Genomic DNA, 19,098 nt, shown 5'->3' with positions numbered 1-19,098 from the left:
CTGACCACCCCCTGCCAGCCAGTACTGCAGCAAGGCAAGCAGCTTCCAGGTTAGTCCAAATGCATCACTTGGGTTTTAAACCTTTTTGGCAGCTTAATATTTAAAGTACCTCTGTGACAAGATGGCACCGCAAGCTAGGAAATCAAGATAGGTGCTTGCTTTGACCTTTTCTGAATTTATTTAAATTACTGCAATTAGTGGTCCAGACCCACACTCAGGGTGTTCCTCCTAAATTTGACATCATGAGCATTTGCACTTTCAACTCGGGGAGCAGAAATGTGTCATGCAAGGGGACCATCTACATCGGAAAACATATTTACACATCCGTCTAAACTTTTCTCTGAGAAGTCTCTGGAGCCAGCCTTTGTATTACATTTTAATGAGGTTTTCTTTTAATAACCAAGAAATGACTCACAGGAGCACAGGTAAAAATATTTTTGCATACACTGTCTTGTAGAATAGTGTCTTTTTTGCGTTAATCTTGTATTCATGGCTTTCCAGTTAGCAGAGCTACGTTTGCATTAAGGTGACACCGCCTGCAAGTACCATCGTTTTTAGAGCTGACAGCCTCGATGAAGTCAATTGCATTTCGTTTTTCCTCTGCTCTCTGCCCTTTGCCTCACCTTGGCTTACTAAGGCTCTGAAGGAAGAGCTGTCTTACCATTTACCACCTGTAAATGTATTGCTGTGGTGAATTGAGTAACAGTGCAGTCCAGGAATGGTCCTAGGGAATCGATAGCAACATGGGATAAGTAAGGTACTCCTGGATGTTGGAGCAAGACAGTCTGAATGGCTCTGCTGGAGAGCCAGAAGTAACAGCAGAGCTCTCGGAACGCCCCTGGATGAGAACAGTGCTCAGAAGCACCCTCGATCCCTTCTTGCATCTATCCACTTTGTGTCAGCAGAAAATTTGTGCGTCTGCTGATCTGGGAAACAACGATGCAGCGAAGTTAGATTACTGATTTAATGCTTCATTGACTTACTTTTGTTATATTAATGGATAAGTACAATTACCTAGTTATTTATCTTTTCTGAGAAGCAAACATACCTTATAGGTGCTAAGACAGTGAGTTTTACTGACCCAGACAGGCATGTGCTGAAACTCCAGTTACCACGCACAGAGACTACGGAGACACGCGCAGGGGAACGCAGACTTTCTGTGTCTTGGAGCTGAGATGTCGGGAACTGCTACTCTGGGTTTTTAAATAATGCTGGCAGACAACAGGATCCGGCAGGCATTGCTTTGGCCCATTTCCTTGAACTGATAAGAACATTGCTACAGCGGGGTGGGATAATATCTACCTTACTGGAGCTGTTTCCATCCAGATTGCTGGTAAAGAAGCGTGAAGTCACACCACATGAGAGAGTGTGGTAGCTTGGATTGGAAAAACAATGAACACTGCCGCTACCTTGAGATATATCTGGGAAGAAAACAAGTAATCACAAAATACTTCGGAAGCCATAACAATTCTTAGGAAACTGAAAACATGCTAGAGACAACCTAGTTTAGAAAACTTTGTCTAGAGTACTGGGTGTTATAAAACACCTCCAGATAAAATCTATCCTGCATTGTCGTGGTGTGAAGCTCTTGACTATTAACATTAAGTATTAAGATAAAAACATAAAATATTTAATTAATACAGCGTTATCTTTTTGAAGGTCTTAAAAAAATTCCTGACAGCTGCTTAGCAGTTAAGGGAAGAAATGCAAAACTCGGAAAATGCATGATCTGCAACACACTTTCTTCCTTAGTTTAAACACATGTAAGAACTACTGATGAGAATAACCCTTGTAGTTATGAAACAAATAATTAAAACTTTTTTTTGTTACATAAACTCTTAGAAATCAAGATGCTGTAACTATACCAAGGAGTCCAAACCATTTTACATAGCTTTTTGTGCAAAGGCTTAGGAAAAAAGAAAGCTGCAGCACTGAAAGGCAAACTTGGGCAGTCACATTGTTACGCCTAGAGACATTTTATCTATTTCCCCACTCTAACTTATGAACACATTTACCAAACAAAATAATTTACCAAGGAAGGCATCATATTTATACTAGCAGTTCTAATGAAAACATCAATCCCAATCTGGTTCCAGCTTAATAACAAATTGATAAATATTTCGAAGTACCATCAGAAGAAAGGATGAAAAATTTAAACTGAAGCAGCATCATTTAAACAGCCAAGCCCTGTAAGGAGTAAATGAATGGGTTAGTTTTAATAAACCATGGGCTTGAATTCTAGGATGAAAGGTTAGTTATAGGAAACACCTTCACATGGAAAGGGTAATGAAGTGCCGGAGTGGCTGCTTGTGCCCATCACCAGAGATCTTTAATGAAGGTTGGCAGCAGATGGGTGAGGAAGGACACGGACCTGGCCGGCACTGTCTGCCGTGTCTCTCCTTGCCCTCTGCGTTTGCATTCCTGTGAACATGCATTTTGCTTTGCTGACATCTTGTGGAGATCTAGATTTAGCTTAATTTACTGCAAAATATCCTGTTTCAAATAAGTGGTTTTATCTGTAGGGTGTCCATTACACAAGCGCTGTGGCACACAGCTGGGAGAGGAAACCGCGCACGCACATGCATATCTGACCGAGCATTTATTTTCTGCTGAAACACGCCGAGCAGTTTTTGAGGCCAGCTCTGTTTTGTGGCAAGAGTAGAGCCTCTTAGTTCTAGCTATTTTCCAAGGTTATTGCTAGCAAAGTATCTCGGAGCAGGATGTGATTCCAGAACTAAAGTCTTTGCATTAAACTTCTTTCAGCCAGCCAGGCTGCCAGGACTTTGCCATGTCTCCTAACTATAACTGTGATATTTGCAATAGAATTAACAAGAAACAGGTATCTCTTGGGGTCCGCAAATAAGAGCTGGGGCTGGAACCCAAACACGGCGATCAGTGTACGTCCGTGGCAAACACAGCTGCTCGCACATAGCCTTGAACCTGCTAACGAGGGATCGGCAGCTCACCGGCCGAGCAGAGCGCATCCACCCTTCTCACAGCCTGCGGTCCCAGTTAAACACAGACACCCGAATCCACCTCGTTCTGCTTTGTGGGCGAGTGCTGATGGCTGAGTCACGCCAGCTCTCAGCTCTGCCTTCCACCTTCCCTCCTCTGTCACGGCCTCGCTCAGCGGCGGGCAAGAAGGACCAGCCGCAGGAGAAAGAGGCACAGTCCGGTGCCTTTGCTGCGAGAGAAGAGGGCACGTGCCGATGGTTACCGTGAGCCAGCTGACACCTTACAAGTTCACACCCAGCTTATCTGGCCGTAGCTTGTTTTGTGCACCCAGAATGAGCGGAAGGAAAAGTCTGCCAGACTGCCCTACTAAGCACAGTGCTGAATTAATGAGTCTGAGCTCGTACGCAAGTCTGCATCACCAAAAATCTTTTCTTCCTTCATTGCATGCAGCACCATGCACTCAGAATTACTCCTTCTACACAGTCCCATTTGGTCGATACTTAAGTACCCACCCAGGCTGTTTTACCTTGATAGCACAGTCCATTTTCTACACATTTATTCATGAAGCCCTTATAACTGCTGGCTGGAAATACATCAAATTCAAATCTAATGCTATTCCAGTTAAAAAAAAACCACAAACCAAAAAAGCCCACAACCCACAAAAACCCCTCTCTTCCCAAAGATGAGAATTTTATTCTGCTCTGAACAGTAAGCAAAGACTTAAATGCCTAAAAGAAAGGGAATGGTTTAAATTAAAACAAAGCAAAAAAACTGCAAAGGTTATGTTAATCTTAACACGGGGAGATCAGTCCTGTGAAGGGACCCTTGATGGCAGCATCCTGCCGTGAGCCCTTCAAGCCTGAGGCTGCGCTCCAGTGGAAGACGCGTGAGGTCTGGATGAAGGCCAGAACGCTCTATCGCTTGAAAGACTGAGCTTCTGCTCCGAGCCAGGGCTGTGGGGTGACACAAAGAGCATCGGTCCCCATCCTGCAGAGGCAGCAGGGCAGTGTAGTGAGGAAATGGGGCACGAGGCCAACCGTGGAGAACGGGAATAAGTAAGCATTCTGCAGTAAATACAAACCTGGAAATCTGAGCTGCAAAATGGAACTGTTTTCTTCTTCTTTTTGTGTGGATCTTCTCCACCCATACAGACTGTCAGTGGGGTGGCTGAAGACTCCAAACAGGAGGGTTCACTCTGCCACCTCCTACTACACATCATCTGCAGATCATTTCTCTAAATGTCTTGTCTAGGCTGCGGGATCCATGATGCTCTATTTGTATTGAGCTTTGCTTAGATCTTGGCTCTCAGCATAGGATTCACTCATACCAGAAAGTTTTTAAGACCTCGATAAGACCTCAAGCATCACTTCAGCCCATAACCAAGTCTTTGTGAAAGTCCTGAAAAGAAATCTCTGCTGCTCTCCAGTGCTACCGCCTTCTTTTCCCTTCTGTCCCCATTTCCTTGAATTAAACAACCTGCACTTCAAAATCTTTTTCTGGATGCAATGTGCCATTCTCAAGCTGGGGAGTGCCATTTTGATTTCAGGCTTGTTTGGGAAAGTCTGCTCTCAGATCCATGTGCTGTGGTTAAGCTCTCCCAGCATGGGTGGTTTTCTTTCCCACTGGCTGCTGGGCAGAGGGTGTGTTTTGCTGCCATATCCTTCATCCACAAAAGCAAAAGAGTCTAAGGGCTGCCCAGGGGGTTCCCCTTCCTTATCATCTTCCTCACACATATGTACGGATTATCAGCATCAGAAGAGCTGAAGACGTAAAGACCAAAAACATCCTCCAGAAATAAATTAATAGGCTGGAAGAAATTACTGCCTTCGGAAGCTAGGAATCTGCATATGTGACTCTCTTCAGAAACACCACCACCACTACTCTAACAAGAGTAAACGAGCAAAATATCAACAGTGGTGATTCGGGTTAGCCATAACGTTACGACCCATATAGGGCTGGATACTGCAGTCGACGTTCAGGTGGAATTCCTGCCAAAGTCTATGGGATTACACGGGATTATATTAATTGGGCAAGTACATCTGCATAGTGTTCTGCCCTTAATCCCCATACAAAACTCCAGGTGAATGTTGAAACCCCTGTTACCTCCATGTAATACTGCTACTGTCCTTCAGCATCCTCTGCAACGCACACATGCACACACGCACTCATATATACCCGTGTTGTTCTTGCCATCCAGCCATGCTCTGAGTGTCTGTTTCTTATCTGTGATCTTGGCTCAGTATCCACCTCACCATTTTCTGCTGGGGAAGATGCCTGCCAGCACTTTTTGCTGCCTTTCTGCTCTATGGAAGTGAAAGGCTGAAAACAGCATTGGTAAGGCCAAAGCTGGGAAAGTTCCTGATGGGTAGAAAGTTTCAGTAGCAGAATGTACTGGAGGACAGTCAGAATTTGGCAGGGAGCTTTCAGAAGCCCTTGTCTAGAATTTGTAAATGACCTTCTAAAACAGAGACCAAAACTTGAAACAATGCTGATACCTGCAGACAATTTATAATGAGATGAAGATGGAGCAGTGTGATTTCTAACTTCTTAGTCTGCCTCTGCAAGCTCAGAGAGCAGAGTTTTTCAAGGGGGAGGCAGGAAGAAAACTGTTCTTGTGACCTCCAGAAAGAGATGGCTGATCCCACTCAGCTGTAGCTTCCTAGGTGATAAAATTTCTATTGCTACAAAGACTGCAGAAAGAAAGAAAGAAGAAAGAAGAAAGAAAGAAGAAAGAAAGAAGAAAGAAGAAAGAAGAAAGAAGAAAGAAGAAAGAAGAAAGAAGAAAGAAGAAAGAAGAAAGAAGAAAGAAGAAAGAAAAAGGGCCAGTCTCTGCATCCCCATCACCGACTGAGATGAATGGGAAGGAAACATCAAATTTCTTTCTAGAGAAGCCCATACAACACCACTGACCTGGTGCTGTTTGGGATTGCAAGGACCTGGTACTTCAGGTTTTTTACAAACTGAGCTGACACAAAGCAGAAACGCCACAAGGGGAAGAATCAAATTCACTGTCATTGCCCAAGGACCAGAAGAGATCCCAGGTTCAGTGCAGCTGAAGGATGTGATCCCTCAGATATTTATGACATATCCAGGAATTCAGTCACCCCCCAAATATTTTTTTTTCTCAAGTACTTAAGGATCATGTGGCATCAGGACCTCTGGGGTAGGTGGCTGCACCTGAAAGGAATGTGAAGAACATTGTATAGGGAGATGCAATGCCCTCAAAGACAGAACCTGCAAGGACAGTCCTGGGCTACCAATGTCTTCAAACCTAATGCCTTTCTCTCTGTGGCTGAGGAGGAAAGTCAGCTGTCTATGTTAACTTTGAAGGGTGAGAGTATGCTTTCTCAGCATTGGCCTTTTTTCAGACTTCTTTCAGTGTCAGACTGGGATACCATCAGGTTGATTGGGAAGTCTCCATTCATGGTAAAATATGGAGAAAAAAGAAGCGAGGGATTTTTGTTCCCTTGTCTGAAAGGAGAAGCTCAATTACTCCAGTCAGGAACTCCCAACCTCAGCAATATTCCTTTCCTTATTTTGAAATTTGTAATTTGTGCCTCTAAAGCAGGCTGGGTTACACATACATTAACTAGAAAAGCACAGAAATAAATGAGGTGTAGCAGGCTTCGTAAATAGACGGATAAAGTGCCAATCTGAAAGAAATGGATTGCTGAAAAGTTCAGAACATTTTTCCATGCCAGCGGCTGTGATCTGCTGTCTCGGAACTCAGAGCCTCAGTGCTGCTGAGATGTGCCACAGTTGCCTTTTGCGTGTTCAGGTTCTGGCTCTTCAAATGATGTTGAAATGACAAATTTCAGGCCAAATTGTGCTGGAAACTAGCCAAGCATCAGACGAGCCTTCTTTGGCAACACTTTCATACATTTCTTACCCAAATGGGCAGCTTAAGCAAGAGCCCGCAAAGCTAAAATTCAAAAATAAGAGGCAATGGGAGGAGGTCCAAGGCTGATTTTTTTTCCCCCATCTTGTAGCTGTCAGAAGAAGGAATGCTCTAGTATAGGCCTGAGTGGTCTAAATACGAGTTTAGTCAATGGTGTTCAGCAGACAGCCCCTGATGTGTGATGCGTCATCGCAGGAAACCATGCCCCTGATATGAGGACTGAAGTCGTGGAGCCTTGAGAGAAGCTCCTTGACTAAATTCCAGCTGTACCCAGGTAGCAATATTGTTGGCTTGGTGGCAGAGGCTCCTTCCAGGTGCCTCCTGGGCAAGGAAGTCCAGACCAAAGGAAGATTCCAGCCATGCCACCTTGAGACAGCACAGAAGCCAGGTCAGAGCCAGCAACACGTGGTTGGGCCTCAGGCTTTTAGACTAGAAAGCAGAAAGAGAAAGGCCATGCAGGACTGGGAAAGCAGAGCTGCTAGGCCAACCTCGGCCTGTTTCAGGAGCTTATATTTAATTGGTCTTACAGTTTCAGATGTTTAAAGAGAAGTGAAGCAGCAAGGTGCAGTCAGAAGGCGGCAAACCCCAAGGAGATCCCCACTAGAGACAGACTGGAGGAAGCAAGAAGGAAGTAAAGCCATCTCCTGTCTGGCATCCTGTCTGATATTGGCCATAGAGGAATGAAGAAGAATGACAGCGTTAAAAAGGAGATCACGTCCTCCAAAGTTTAGCCAATCCGTCAAGAAAAGCTGTCCTCCATAGCACTGGCAGAAGATAGAAAGAAGCAAGAAATGTGATCTCAGTATGACTTTTTTTTCATCTTAAAGAGCCTTCCTCTTCCTCTCTCCTGCTTTCATCAGCTCCTGTGAAGCAAATTCACACCAGCTGTCAAGATGACAGAGATTGGTCTGCACAAAGAAGAAAGTGGCAATGAACAGGATGCCTCAAATCACAAACTGCAACATAGACAAAAATAAAACCTTATGATTGACCCAGTCAATCCCATTCCTCAAGCGAAATAAGTCATCTTCTGAAAGTTTCACAAAGGGAAAACTCTGTACTGCCAATGGAATGCAGCCGATTTAAAAAACATGGAGTTGATGTATTCCATGCAGCGTATTTCTTGACTAGATATACCCTGTATTGTGTTAAGTAAACTTTCATATATAAAGCAGCTTAAATCAGTTTTATCCTGTACCTGTTAAGTGCTAAAGATCATGGTATTCAGGGGAAGAACAGAGGTGTCGTTATTTCTGAGGCTCAGTAACGCATGTTATACATCACAGAAGCTTGTATTTCCCCAACATACAGGAATACGAGTCTATATTTGATTAACATAAAAAGACCCTTACCAGAAAGTGAGTAATCTGCATTAGTCATCCTCATGGCTGGAGTATAAGACACACTTGGCATGTCATGGCCCTTCTCCTTCTGTTTCCGTCGATACCACACAAACAGTGCCAGCAAGACCATAATAATTAGAAGGAGAATAATAATTCCAATGATTGCTCCCACTGAGTGCCTCTCTGATCCAAGAGCAGGGCTAATTTTAGTATAGGGATTTAATTCTTCCATCATAAGAGCCGCTGTTAAAAGTAATTCATAACACACTGTAAATTGACTCGTGCATTCCATTTTTTAAATACTACTTTTTTAATGCAAGTACATTATTGCAGGGTCAGAGAGAGAAAGAGAGATATAATAATATAGATCTTTTTCAGATAGAATTTCACTGTACCTTGATCACATCGGATTCCTTTGAAGCCTGGACTGCAGTAGCAAGTACCTGTGACATGGTCACACGTAGCATTATTCATGCATTCACATAGTTGTTTGCAACCATAACCAAATGTTCCTGGTGAGCACTCTGGGAAGCCAAAGAAAAAGATTGGAAACAATTCTACTTTTTTGGGGGACAAGTAAAACGCCTGCCATGGAAAATTCGGCAGAAAAGTCTCTCTGGTTTCAGTGTCTCTAGGATAACACTGTAGTGTTAGATTATTATTATTTTAAAGCAGGAGATAAATGTATTTCATGTACAATTTCGGGTATTACTTATCAAGCTGTAACTTTCTGGAAAAGTCATACAAGACTTCACAAGCATGCAACCAATAATATGTACAGAGACTTTAAAAGGCTTGACATATATTACTAGTGTACAGAATTTAACAGGGCATGCACTCTGAAGTTGTAGGCAACATCTTGAAAGAGCATAGCATTCTCCACCAGTTCTGCATATTTTTTTAATGGGAGTAGTTGCAAAGAAAAGTTTTAATGTACCTTAAGATGAACACAATAGACTTTTACCAAACAAATCCTGCATGCTTTCATACTTATCCCTACTAGTGCCAGAAGATGAATTTTTCATTGTAGGTGGAATAACAGAATTGAGCATCTGAATGGTTTGATGTGCTCTGCTTCTGTACTAGGATTCCTAATATAGAAGGAATTTCTATCCTGCCTTTGTATTTCTATCAGAGAGAAAATGACTGAATGTCCAGCTGAGAAATTTATTCATATAATTACCATGATGGGCTGTTACAATAAATCCGTAGGCAGCTTACTATACTTCTTGAGGCACTGTTCAATAATAAATTGGAAGAAACAACTTCTGTCACTTCCTACTTATTTCCATGGAGAAGACGCATTATTGAATGCATGCACACTTGCTGTGATTCTGCAGAATATGTATCGTTTGTTTTGAGATGTGACTTCTTGTGTGTCACTGTAAATGTTTTCCATGGCATGACGATACCTTCCCAAAGTCACTCTCTAAGTAACTTCTAGTAGCCAAAATTTAATACTGAGTAATGAACAGTAGCCAGTATCTGTATAATGATTTGCAGTGCGTAGTAAAGTTGTATCTCTTTCTTTCATCTGCAGGTCCCCAAAAAAGGAAACACAAAATTATCACAATTAATGCTTATTCTAATATTAACCTGTAGCCTACTTAAAATGAATAAGGTCTAAATCTTTGGACTGCACTGCAGAAACAATGTTTGCATTTAGGCATTTCATCTGCAATGCGGTGTGACTGCCCGTTCAGCAGTTTTTCAGGATTTTGAGAAGGAAGGAGTGTTAATGAAGAGATGCTTTTAGATTAAATAGTAGAAAAACAAAGAAATAAATACGTTAGTAGTTTGGATAGAAAAGAAAGCCTCAGGCTTTGTACAGAGGTGAAATTATAAATGTAGCTTCTTGTAGAAAATCTGCTATGAAGCAGTTCTACTATGGAACTTCTTAGTTTCCTATTTTATGATTGCAGTAAGGGTGTACACAAATTCACAATATATTGGCCACTTACAGACTTACAGTGGTGCCATATATAATCCCCACATGAGCATGCAAATTTGGTCCTGAGATACATGCTTTGCTGAATGCAAGTATGTGCAAAAAGAGAATATGTTAATGAATTTAGTAATATGTGCAAATACTTTCATAAAGACCCACGTAGTAAGCTACTCTTAAGAAGCTTTCACTTGCAAATCTAGCAGAACTGCTACTGTATTACCTTACTGCCAAAAAAAGGAAGGAAACCCTGTGGAATTAATGCCCTGGTAAGGTGAGACGGATTTCACCCTGCGTTTAGAATCCAACTAAGCGTGTAAGAATTTTCTTTTGATTTACTATACTGGACAAACAAGTAATTATTCAACTACAGCACGCAGAGTTTCCTCTACCCTAATTCCTTGTTCTTAAAAGAAGCCATTTGGCACGGCATGTTAAATACGCCAGCAAGGCACTGACAACAATGACAGTAAGGTATGCCAGTACCCTTGCAAGGCAATTGAAGTTCATTGTTAAACACTTGCTCACTACTCAAGTTAAACACAGACCCTTCTAAAAATGGCAGCAACTTTTGTTTTCCTTGATCTGTTTTCATTGTAAAGATGAATCTTTATTTGGTCCACATCTATCGCTAACAACTTGTGCAAGAAAGCCCCAATATTCCTTGGAAGGCAGAGCTGAAAGGACTGCTTTCTTTTAATCCCGCTGGCTTCCTTCGTGCCTAGGGAAACCTGCTGCTGCTGCTTCCAAGGAAGTTAGCAAGGCATGATGCGGCTTGTGTTTTTCTATTAATTAGGCACAAGTTGTTTGGGAAGGCGACAACCAGTCAGCGCTGAGTGCAGTGACTTGCTTTTATCTCACCTAACTTTGGGCTGGGAATGGAAAGGGCTGGTTTGCAGAGGATTCACTGTATTTCTTTTTGCTTAAACAGACTGTCCAGCTTTCTAGAGATACTTTATTCTCCCTGTGGAGAGTGCCTGAGGTTACTGTCTTGCTGATGTCAACACCTCATTTAAGAGCCTATTTCTGCAGAGAATTCTGAAATACAACCCTCCCCCAGAGAAATAGAAAAATGAAGCCATGTTGCTACTTACTTTGCTCGCATTGTTTGCCTGTAAATCCCGTCCTGCACGTGCACTGGCCAGTGATGTGGTCACAGTCCGCTCCGTTCTGACACTGGCAAACATTGGCACAGTTTTTTCCATAAAAAGCAGCTGGGCAACCTTTCAGGAATCAGAATAGGAAAGACTAAGAAATAAGCTGAAACACAAACTCAGATGCGTTCTCAGCACAAAATATGTAGGCCTATAAATCTATGGATTTTCAGCCTCTGTCCATTTAATAACATTTATTTGATCATCTAAATGCAGAGATACTCCAACAGCCAATTTTCGTGAAGTAGGGTTTCTCATATCTTGCAGAATTGCCTCTGAAGTGTTTCACAAGAATGAAAACTTGACCCATCTGTACAAACGACATTTTCAAGAAGTGAAAGAAGATGTCTGAACAGAAACTGTCTAAAAGGCCAGAGATCAATCAATTACTTGCAAGTGAAAGAGCCTTCTTAAAAGGCTCACTGGAATTTGACCTCCGCTTTCGTACAGCGGTGATAATTTGGCACTTAGTAGGATGAGAAATCTCAAACGTTTTCCTAAATCAGACCACATATACTGGGGCTTTAACAAAGAGGGACACAGACTGTGCAAATTCTGACAATTAATCAACAGTCTAAATGATCGCTCCCTCCTTTATCGGGTGCCAAAGGCATAAAACACCTTGCAAAGCTTCGGGACTATTTCTTTGGGGTGGTGTGAAGTTACCACAAGCAGCGGATGGTTTAAGAGGGAAGGCTGCAATACTTGGAAGAGACACGAGGTAGCAGCACATACTTTGACAGATTCCCTGGCCCGACAGTGTCTCTGAATGGCTTACGCTGCGTGCAGTAGAGCCCCGTCCAACCGTGAGTACATCTACATTCTCCATCGTAAGGGCTGCACATTGCTCCGTTGTGGCAGTTGCATGAATGAAAGCAATCAGGGCCCCAAAAACCAGTGGGACACGCTATGAAAATAAAAAAAGATTTGTCAGCTGACAAAAAAAGGGACGATACTGCGTTAGTGCTGCGGAGGAACACCAATAAAGGGAGAACCTGTGAGACACCACCAAGGGCAGAACTCGGCATTGCAGAGCTTGGCATCGCTGCAGCGGTTCTTCCAAGCCAACGATCGCTTTGCAAAGCCACGTGCCAACCTGCAACCTCACCCACGCTGTCAAGCCCCGGCACAAGGGATTTCTTGCCGTGTAGGTCAGTCTGGTGGCAGGATCAGGTCTTTGCTGCACATGTGGCCTGAGAACCACTGAAACAGCAACCCTCGGCACTCTAAGTGCTCTAGCCACTCTCCTTGCCTTACTGGCATTATCTGTGAAGGCAATTTATACAGGGTTTTAAGATATGGAGGTAATTTAATTTTCTCTTTCATATTCTGGAATTCTTGCATAATAAAGCACAGCTATTCATGGTTTACTTTTGCTCTGCAATCAACTACTAAAATTACCATATTCATTTGAAGCATAGAGTGCTACTCAGATACGTAAAAATGTAAAGAAAACTTCTTACAGTATGAATTCCCATCCACCAAATCAGATTGCTTTTGTTGATGGGGCTAATATTAAATTAAAATCTCCAGGTCTATTATATATTTCAACAAGTACAATATTAATACATTTTCAAAAGTTATTTTAAGCCTCCCTCCAAAAATGAATGCAGTAAGTTACAGTTATTAGTGCCAGACTAGAAGATCTAGAATTATGATAACCCTTCAATATAACAACTATATTTTTGCTTTAAAAAGCACTTTCCATTGCTTCCTATTAAAGACATGAATTAATAAGGCATGGTTCCCAGGAAACCTGAAAGTACAGAAACCGTGCCTATTTCCACGTATGCCATTGGCTCCAGTTCTGACGATAAATGCGAGTTTCTGGCATATGACAGACACCTCTAAAGCCAGAATGAACAGCAAAAAAACCCCTGCCGTGACATAAATCAAACAAAAGGTCACTGAACTCACACAATGTAAAGCCGAACAGGATTTGGCCTAAGGTATTCGTGCTATAAGCAACCAGAAATACATTTGCAATGCCTTTGCAAGCCAGAGCTGCGGGGTCTGTTAAAGTCTCCAGAACTGGCTCTGGAGTTGGAGCTGAAATCATCTCCTCTGCAGCCCCGTCTCTCGGTCATTCCAGGTTAACTGGTGCGGAGGGAGGTCTGACCGAAGTAACTCCGCACCGGGCTTGGGTGTGCCAAGCCAGGTTCCGGCAGGAGCCTGGTGTGGGGCCAGGTTCACCTTGGGAGGTTTACACCTTCTTTACAAGAAGGTAACTGAGGAAACAGGTTCCCACTTCGTTCATCCAAAATACGAAGTAGCTGTCACCAGGTCCTTCTGTCTGCTAAACTGGAAATGGTTGCTGCTGAACTGACCTGCCTTGCTCTGTAAGAAAAAACATCTTTTTTCAAGGTTAACAGAAACGAAGTCATTTCCCAATTACATGGCTAAATATAATGAGGAGTCTGTGGAGCTTTCTGTCTTTTTTTTTTTTTTCTGTTTTTGAGTGACAGCAATATTCTGCCTGTGGAAGACACACAAAATTACAGCTGTCTGTTTTTATCCGATTCCTACTTTATCACTTGAAGTTTAATATATTTTACTCTGGAATGCTGTCTAATATGCTAGTTGTATCCTGAATATGAAGTAACATTTCTGAATGATAGGATATTGCTTCCCTCTGTGATCTATCTTCAATTAAGGGATGCTCTCAGGAAATGACACTTTGGGATCAGCAAATGCCAATCTTCCACCTGGGCAATTTTCAAGAAGAAATCCTCCATCCCTCCAAGCCCACATTGACTTTTACAATTAAATTACATTTAATAGAAATATTTCAGCTGCCTAATTTTTCAATTCTGGGGGCTTGGAACATGAAAACATTTACTGGTTAATCATTTCTAATGTAATAGCTGAAAGAAAATGATTTCAAAAAATAAATAAAAGGGAATCCACCTAGAAATTAAAAGAGAGCATGGAGCTTTCTTTTCTGAAAAGGGCTTGTGACCTCCCTTTCCTGTAAGAGAAGCTAGTAACGGCTTCTGCAAATTCCAAATGCAGAAACTAATTCAAGCCAAAGCTAACTTAGAGTAATTAAAAGAAATAAGCTATAAAGAGAGTAAGGCACTGGCTGCTGTAATACTTCAGGGATTTCCCCAGAATCTGCCTTTAACTTTCAGAAAACACTAAACAGGAAAATATGTTATTTTAAAGTGGAGATGGAAAAATAACACTTTGCTTACTCTGAGAGCAGTCTGTCCCTATCCAGCCTGGAAAACACTGACACGATCCATCAATAGGATTGCACGTCCCGTTCTCGGTGCACTGACAGGCCTCGGCACAGTTCTTCCCGTATTTTCCGCTGGGACAGACTGTGAAGATATAAGGCAGTTTACTGAAGGCTCTTCCTAATGAATATGAGGAAGTCATAGGGCTTAACATTTAGCAATTAGAGATAAAAAAGTAACGAACTGCAGCATTTTTCTTTGCTGAAGCCAAATGAGCAAAAGTCTTCCGGAAAGAAGGAAAAGGCAGAAAGTGTTCAAGTCCATTTTGTTTGCTTACATCCCAGGCATAAAGACAACAGGAAAAAGTAATCTCAAAAATCCATATTTCTGCTGGAAAATTAATCTAACATAGTTAGAAGATTACAGTTATTGAAGGGCATTGCAGAAGGATGAAAAGAGGAGAGACAAAACAGAGAAGAGGGGTTACTGGGAGAGGAAGAGAACAAGTAAAGTTGAGGAGAATTCAAAAAGTAGTAGCAAACACAAGTAAGTGTCTGGAAGGGATTGAGCGATAGGACAAGAGGAAATGGAGGGGTTACTGGGAGAGGAAGAGAACAAGTAAAGTTGAGGAGAATTCAAAAAGTAGTAGCAAACACAAGTAAGTGTCTGGAAGGGATTGAGCTGGGGAGTTGGTCAAGTGTGTCCTTTGGTGCAAACCCTGAAATAGGGTTCTGCACTGGCTCAGAGGATTACAGCCTCAACGATAAGAACCACAAAAGTAGGAAAGGAACATTTTAGGCTAAGTATCAGCCTAGTGGAGAAGTCTCAAGAAGATGAAGAGCAATGGGGACTCTTACTTTCAGGTCAGTCACTAGAACCTAACTCCCTCGTGTTGTACAACTGATAAAGACAGTCATAATGGATCAAAAGCTGCAAACCTGACCAGCCGGTATGACGGCCTGACACGCTAGCCATGGGTATTGTACTAGGAGGCCAGTGCCCTTGAAATGGCTGATGGCAGATAAGCTTGCAAGAAGAGGCTGAAAGAGCTGTAGTCCTTTGGGGAAAGGACTTGCTATCCCACTAGCACCACAAAACGCATCATGCACCACGCAGCGCTGCCATATTGGGTGTGCTAGAGTACCTACCTCATCACTGTCCTCATTCCTTCCGGACCAAAGAGCGGGGAGAGAGGAAGGTGCCTTTGCTACTACATACACCGGGCTTTGCTGGAGGCCAGTTTTCAGCAATGTTGGTGGGAGGCAGGCTCCCAGTATCCCACAGAGTCAAGTCATGCAAACTTGGTAAACCAGGAGCAAGACTGCCACTTCCATAAGTATTTTAACCGTTAAGTCTGGCAGAAGACTGCTCCCACAAATAAAGCACATACCCAACTGCTGAAATGTCATGCTTCTCTTTTGGCATCCATCCCCCTATTCCTCTCCGGTACCCCTTGCTGCAGGAAGTGTTCAATTAGGTCGCAAATGTGGTTTCCGAGGATTATGTAGATGTTTGACTGAGAGTTGTTAAATTGATGTGTTGCATCCTAACAAAGTCAGCGTCTATTCCTGTGTGTCTACCTAGCTTACTCCTGAAGTTGGAAGGAAAGAAACTCTAAATTTTTTCCAGGGTGATCTTATAACAGCCAAAGCACAGTGACATAAAACTAATAGACACGTAGATCTTCAACCTCCCACCAAATTATTGGAAATCTTTAACGTTAAAGTTGATGGAAAGCTCTGCTCAGTAATGAATGAAATGTTTAATTTCTGTGCTCTTATTGGCTGTGTTCCCTGACAAAAACAGATGTATTTTCAAAACAAGATAAAACATACAGTCCATCTTTGCAAAGAATGTTACAAATGGAACTGGACTTGTATCCTGGTAAATAATAGTGATGTCAAAAAAGTGATTAAGGCAATTCCCTGAATTATGCAACTGTTTTACCACTTCAGCCACTCTCGCTTTCTCATATGTAGTCTCTGCCGGTGACCTCAATCTATCCTGACTGTGAATCAGCCAGAGATTGAAATCCTGAGCTGTGATTCATTTGCTTTTATACAATATGCCACTCTCTACTCTTACTATGGCAGAAACCATACTATTGTTTTCTGCATGCATTTCTATATACTATGGGCTTATCTGTAAGAGTGGATAAAGCTGGTTTTGGCTTTCAAATTATGTGCTAAACAGAATAGTTCTCTACCTGAAAAAAGATAAAACTAAACACAATATACAGACACAATGAAAAGAACAATACACAGACACGAAGAGAAAGAGCGAGAAGGAAAGAAAAGCCCTCATGTCACAGAAAGAGTAAAAACTAAGATGATCCATCAGCCTAGGTTCTCATACATGCTACACCATTATTCAGTTCCAATTCAATGGAATATTTTTATTGCATCTTTAAGACGGAGATGGATAACATCACTTAAATGAAGGCCGGATTCTTTTATACGTACAAAAAAATAGTTCTTAAAAGACTGGCTTAAAATAGGAACGGATTTGCACTGCAACATGGAATACTTACGAATCAGGAAAAGATTTGTGATGCTGACAAAGGCAACAGGTCATACTTTATAAAAGAAATGCTTCGGTTCCACACTGTGAGAGCTAGCAGAGGGCTTCCCACCGTGTGGGCACTGCTCGTCGCAGTGAAATAGTGTGATGCCCTCCTGAATGTCAGCACGGAAGGATTGCAAAACCGATCCTGCCGGGATGGTGGTTCTCATTAAAGTAAGTAACCTGGTTGTGGATTGACACAGTGTCTATCTCGTAAAGATGCGAGATCCAAATACAAGCACTTTTTCAAATGTCTGAAACGTTTTTAAACAAAGCTGTAAAGACTAATACCGCTTCCTTCGGGAGCAAGCTGATTGTGCAATGCAGATAGCGATGTTAATTAGCTATAAAAGCTCTGAAGTGGAACTCCGAAATTCCCTGTGGGATGTCAGGTGTGTTCTAGCAGCGATAACAAGTTGTTATCAATCTATCTTGCTACATGATTGTGAAAGATATTCATAAAACAGCTGCTTAGTTGTTTGCTGCTCAGAATCCTTAGCACAACCATGTCAACCCGTACAATTCCAGAGGGTACACAGCTCCTCGCATGCACGTGCTGCTGACGGAAGAATGTTCCCGCTGCCAGAAAAGAGAGGGCACAAGGAAATGGAAATTCAAGAGTGAAATCTTTGTTTCACGTTTTTCTAATGGAAAACATTAATTAGCATTTTTCTTTCTACAAAATAAAGTTACATGCTAACTCATTATGACAAACTGCAACATAAATTGATTTTAATTAGGACATGAATATTTTAAAATTAATTTGCTGGATAGATCAACATTTCAAAGTAAAACCAGAAGTGCTGGACATCTGAGCAAAAATGAAATAGTTTTCTTAAGAGGATAATTAGCCCTGCTTACGTGTTGAAATCTGGCTAATTTTTCACATAAAATGGACACATTCACCGAAATATGTTCATTTTAATAAATTAATTGGTATAATGTTTAGTTGACAATACAGCACAGGAAAAAGAAAACACGCTTATACTTAATATACGTTTAATGATTTCGCATAAGCGCTGCCTGCAATTTCTGACTTACTGAAAAGCAGGTCATTAAAAAGTGTCAGTTCAATTTTCACAGGGATGGTGACTTCACAAGGGCAGTAGCCATTACAAATAATCGCTTTTAAATCTGTATGTAGAAATATCCACAGCAGTATGCAGTAACTGAGACCCTGCAGAATAACGTAACGATTTTGACGGCACTTTTAGGACAAAACAGAAAATGAAACCTATGGCTAAAAGTGGAGTAACGTTCAAAGGTACAGAAGGGTGACGGACATTAGGGGGAGTTGAAGTTACTCTTCACTTGTGAAAATTAACTCGCTTTCCCTGCCTCACTGCAAATTTTTCTGTCTCCTGCACTTGTGTTCGGGTGCACACGATTTTAGCCATTCCCAGTCACGTCCTAGAGAGTGTAAATAAGGTTCCACACAGTAACTGGGTGTTTGGGCTTGTGCAGCTGAGCTGGCTTTTACCCTAACTAGTACCTTTAAAAGAGGGCATGAAGGTGCCGTCGACGTTTCGGGCATGAGAGGCTTAGCAGAAAGGAAAATGAAACCATTGGAAGGCTGATGCATTTACAGCAAATCCATTTCAATACAGAGCAGCAGACCTGTTTTATTTATGAAAGCAGGAGCACATCGCATTTACAAAAGGGCGACCAAGTACCTATTTGCATTTTCCCTCTGAAGTAAAGAATTTCTTGTGATCTAAACGGCTGAAACAAGGAAAAAGGGCAGGAACCTTGTGATCGGCCTCGCTGCAGAGTCACAGACACAGACACAGGAGAGGAGGTGGCATTTGGGGTCTCGGGCTCGGTACCTTGGTTGCAGAGAGCGCCCGAGAAGCCAGGCAAGCAGTCGCAGTGTCCTGACACGTGGTGGCACGGCCCGCTGCTGTGCGCACACTGCGGGCACGGCTGGCTGCAGTGGTGTCCGTAGAGGCCGGCGGGACAAACTGCAGACAAAACAAGAAGCCCTCACAGGTTTTCAGAAGATTTCTCATTGCCGAGAGCGTGAGAATTCTCTCTCTGTCTTAATCTGAAATCAGTATTTCTT

At 42.2% G+C, this 19,098-nt stretch overlaps 1 protein-coding gene across 1 annotated transcript in view; it reads right to left on the bottom strand.

Moving 5' to 3' along the window:
- LOC104628233 (multiple epidermal growth factor-like domains protein 11) overlaps window positions 1–19,098 on the bottom strand; it is a gene marked incomplete at its 5' end in the record, with an annotated part of 188,795 nt that overhangs the window by 5,757 nt on the left and 163,940 nt on the right. Inside the window, 7 exons of the mRNA XM_010296747.1 lie at window positions 1,308–1,421; window positions 8,206–8,439; window positions 8,592–8,720; window positions 11,236–11,364; window positions 12,074–12,202; window positions 14,490–14,618; window positions 18,863–18,997. Of these exons, the coding sequence (XP_010295049.1) occupies window positions 1,308–1,421; window positions 8,206–8,439; window positions 8,592–8,720; window positions 11,236–11,364; window positions 12,074–12,202; window positions 14,490–14,618; window positions 18,863–18,997 (999 nt within the window). The remainder of the gene's footprint in view (window positions 1–1,307; window positions 1,422–8,205; window positions 8,440–8,591; window positions 8,721–11,235; window positions 11,365–12,073; window positions 12,203–14,489; window positions 14,619–18,862; window positions 18,998–19,098) is intronic.

The sequence above is a fragment of the Phaethon lepturus genome, unplaced genomic scaffold (genome assembly GCF_000687285.1).
Source record: "Phaethon lepturus isolate BGI_N335 unplaced genomic scaffold, ASM68728v1 scaffold7591, whole genome shotgun sequence".
Classification (NCBI taxonomy): Eukaryota; Metazoa; Chordata; class Aves; order Phaethontiformes; family Phaethontidae; genus Phaethon; species Phaethon lepturus.
This window is presented reverse-complemented; position numbering and strand designations above follow the sequence as displayed.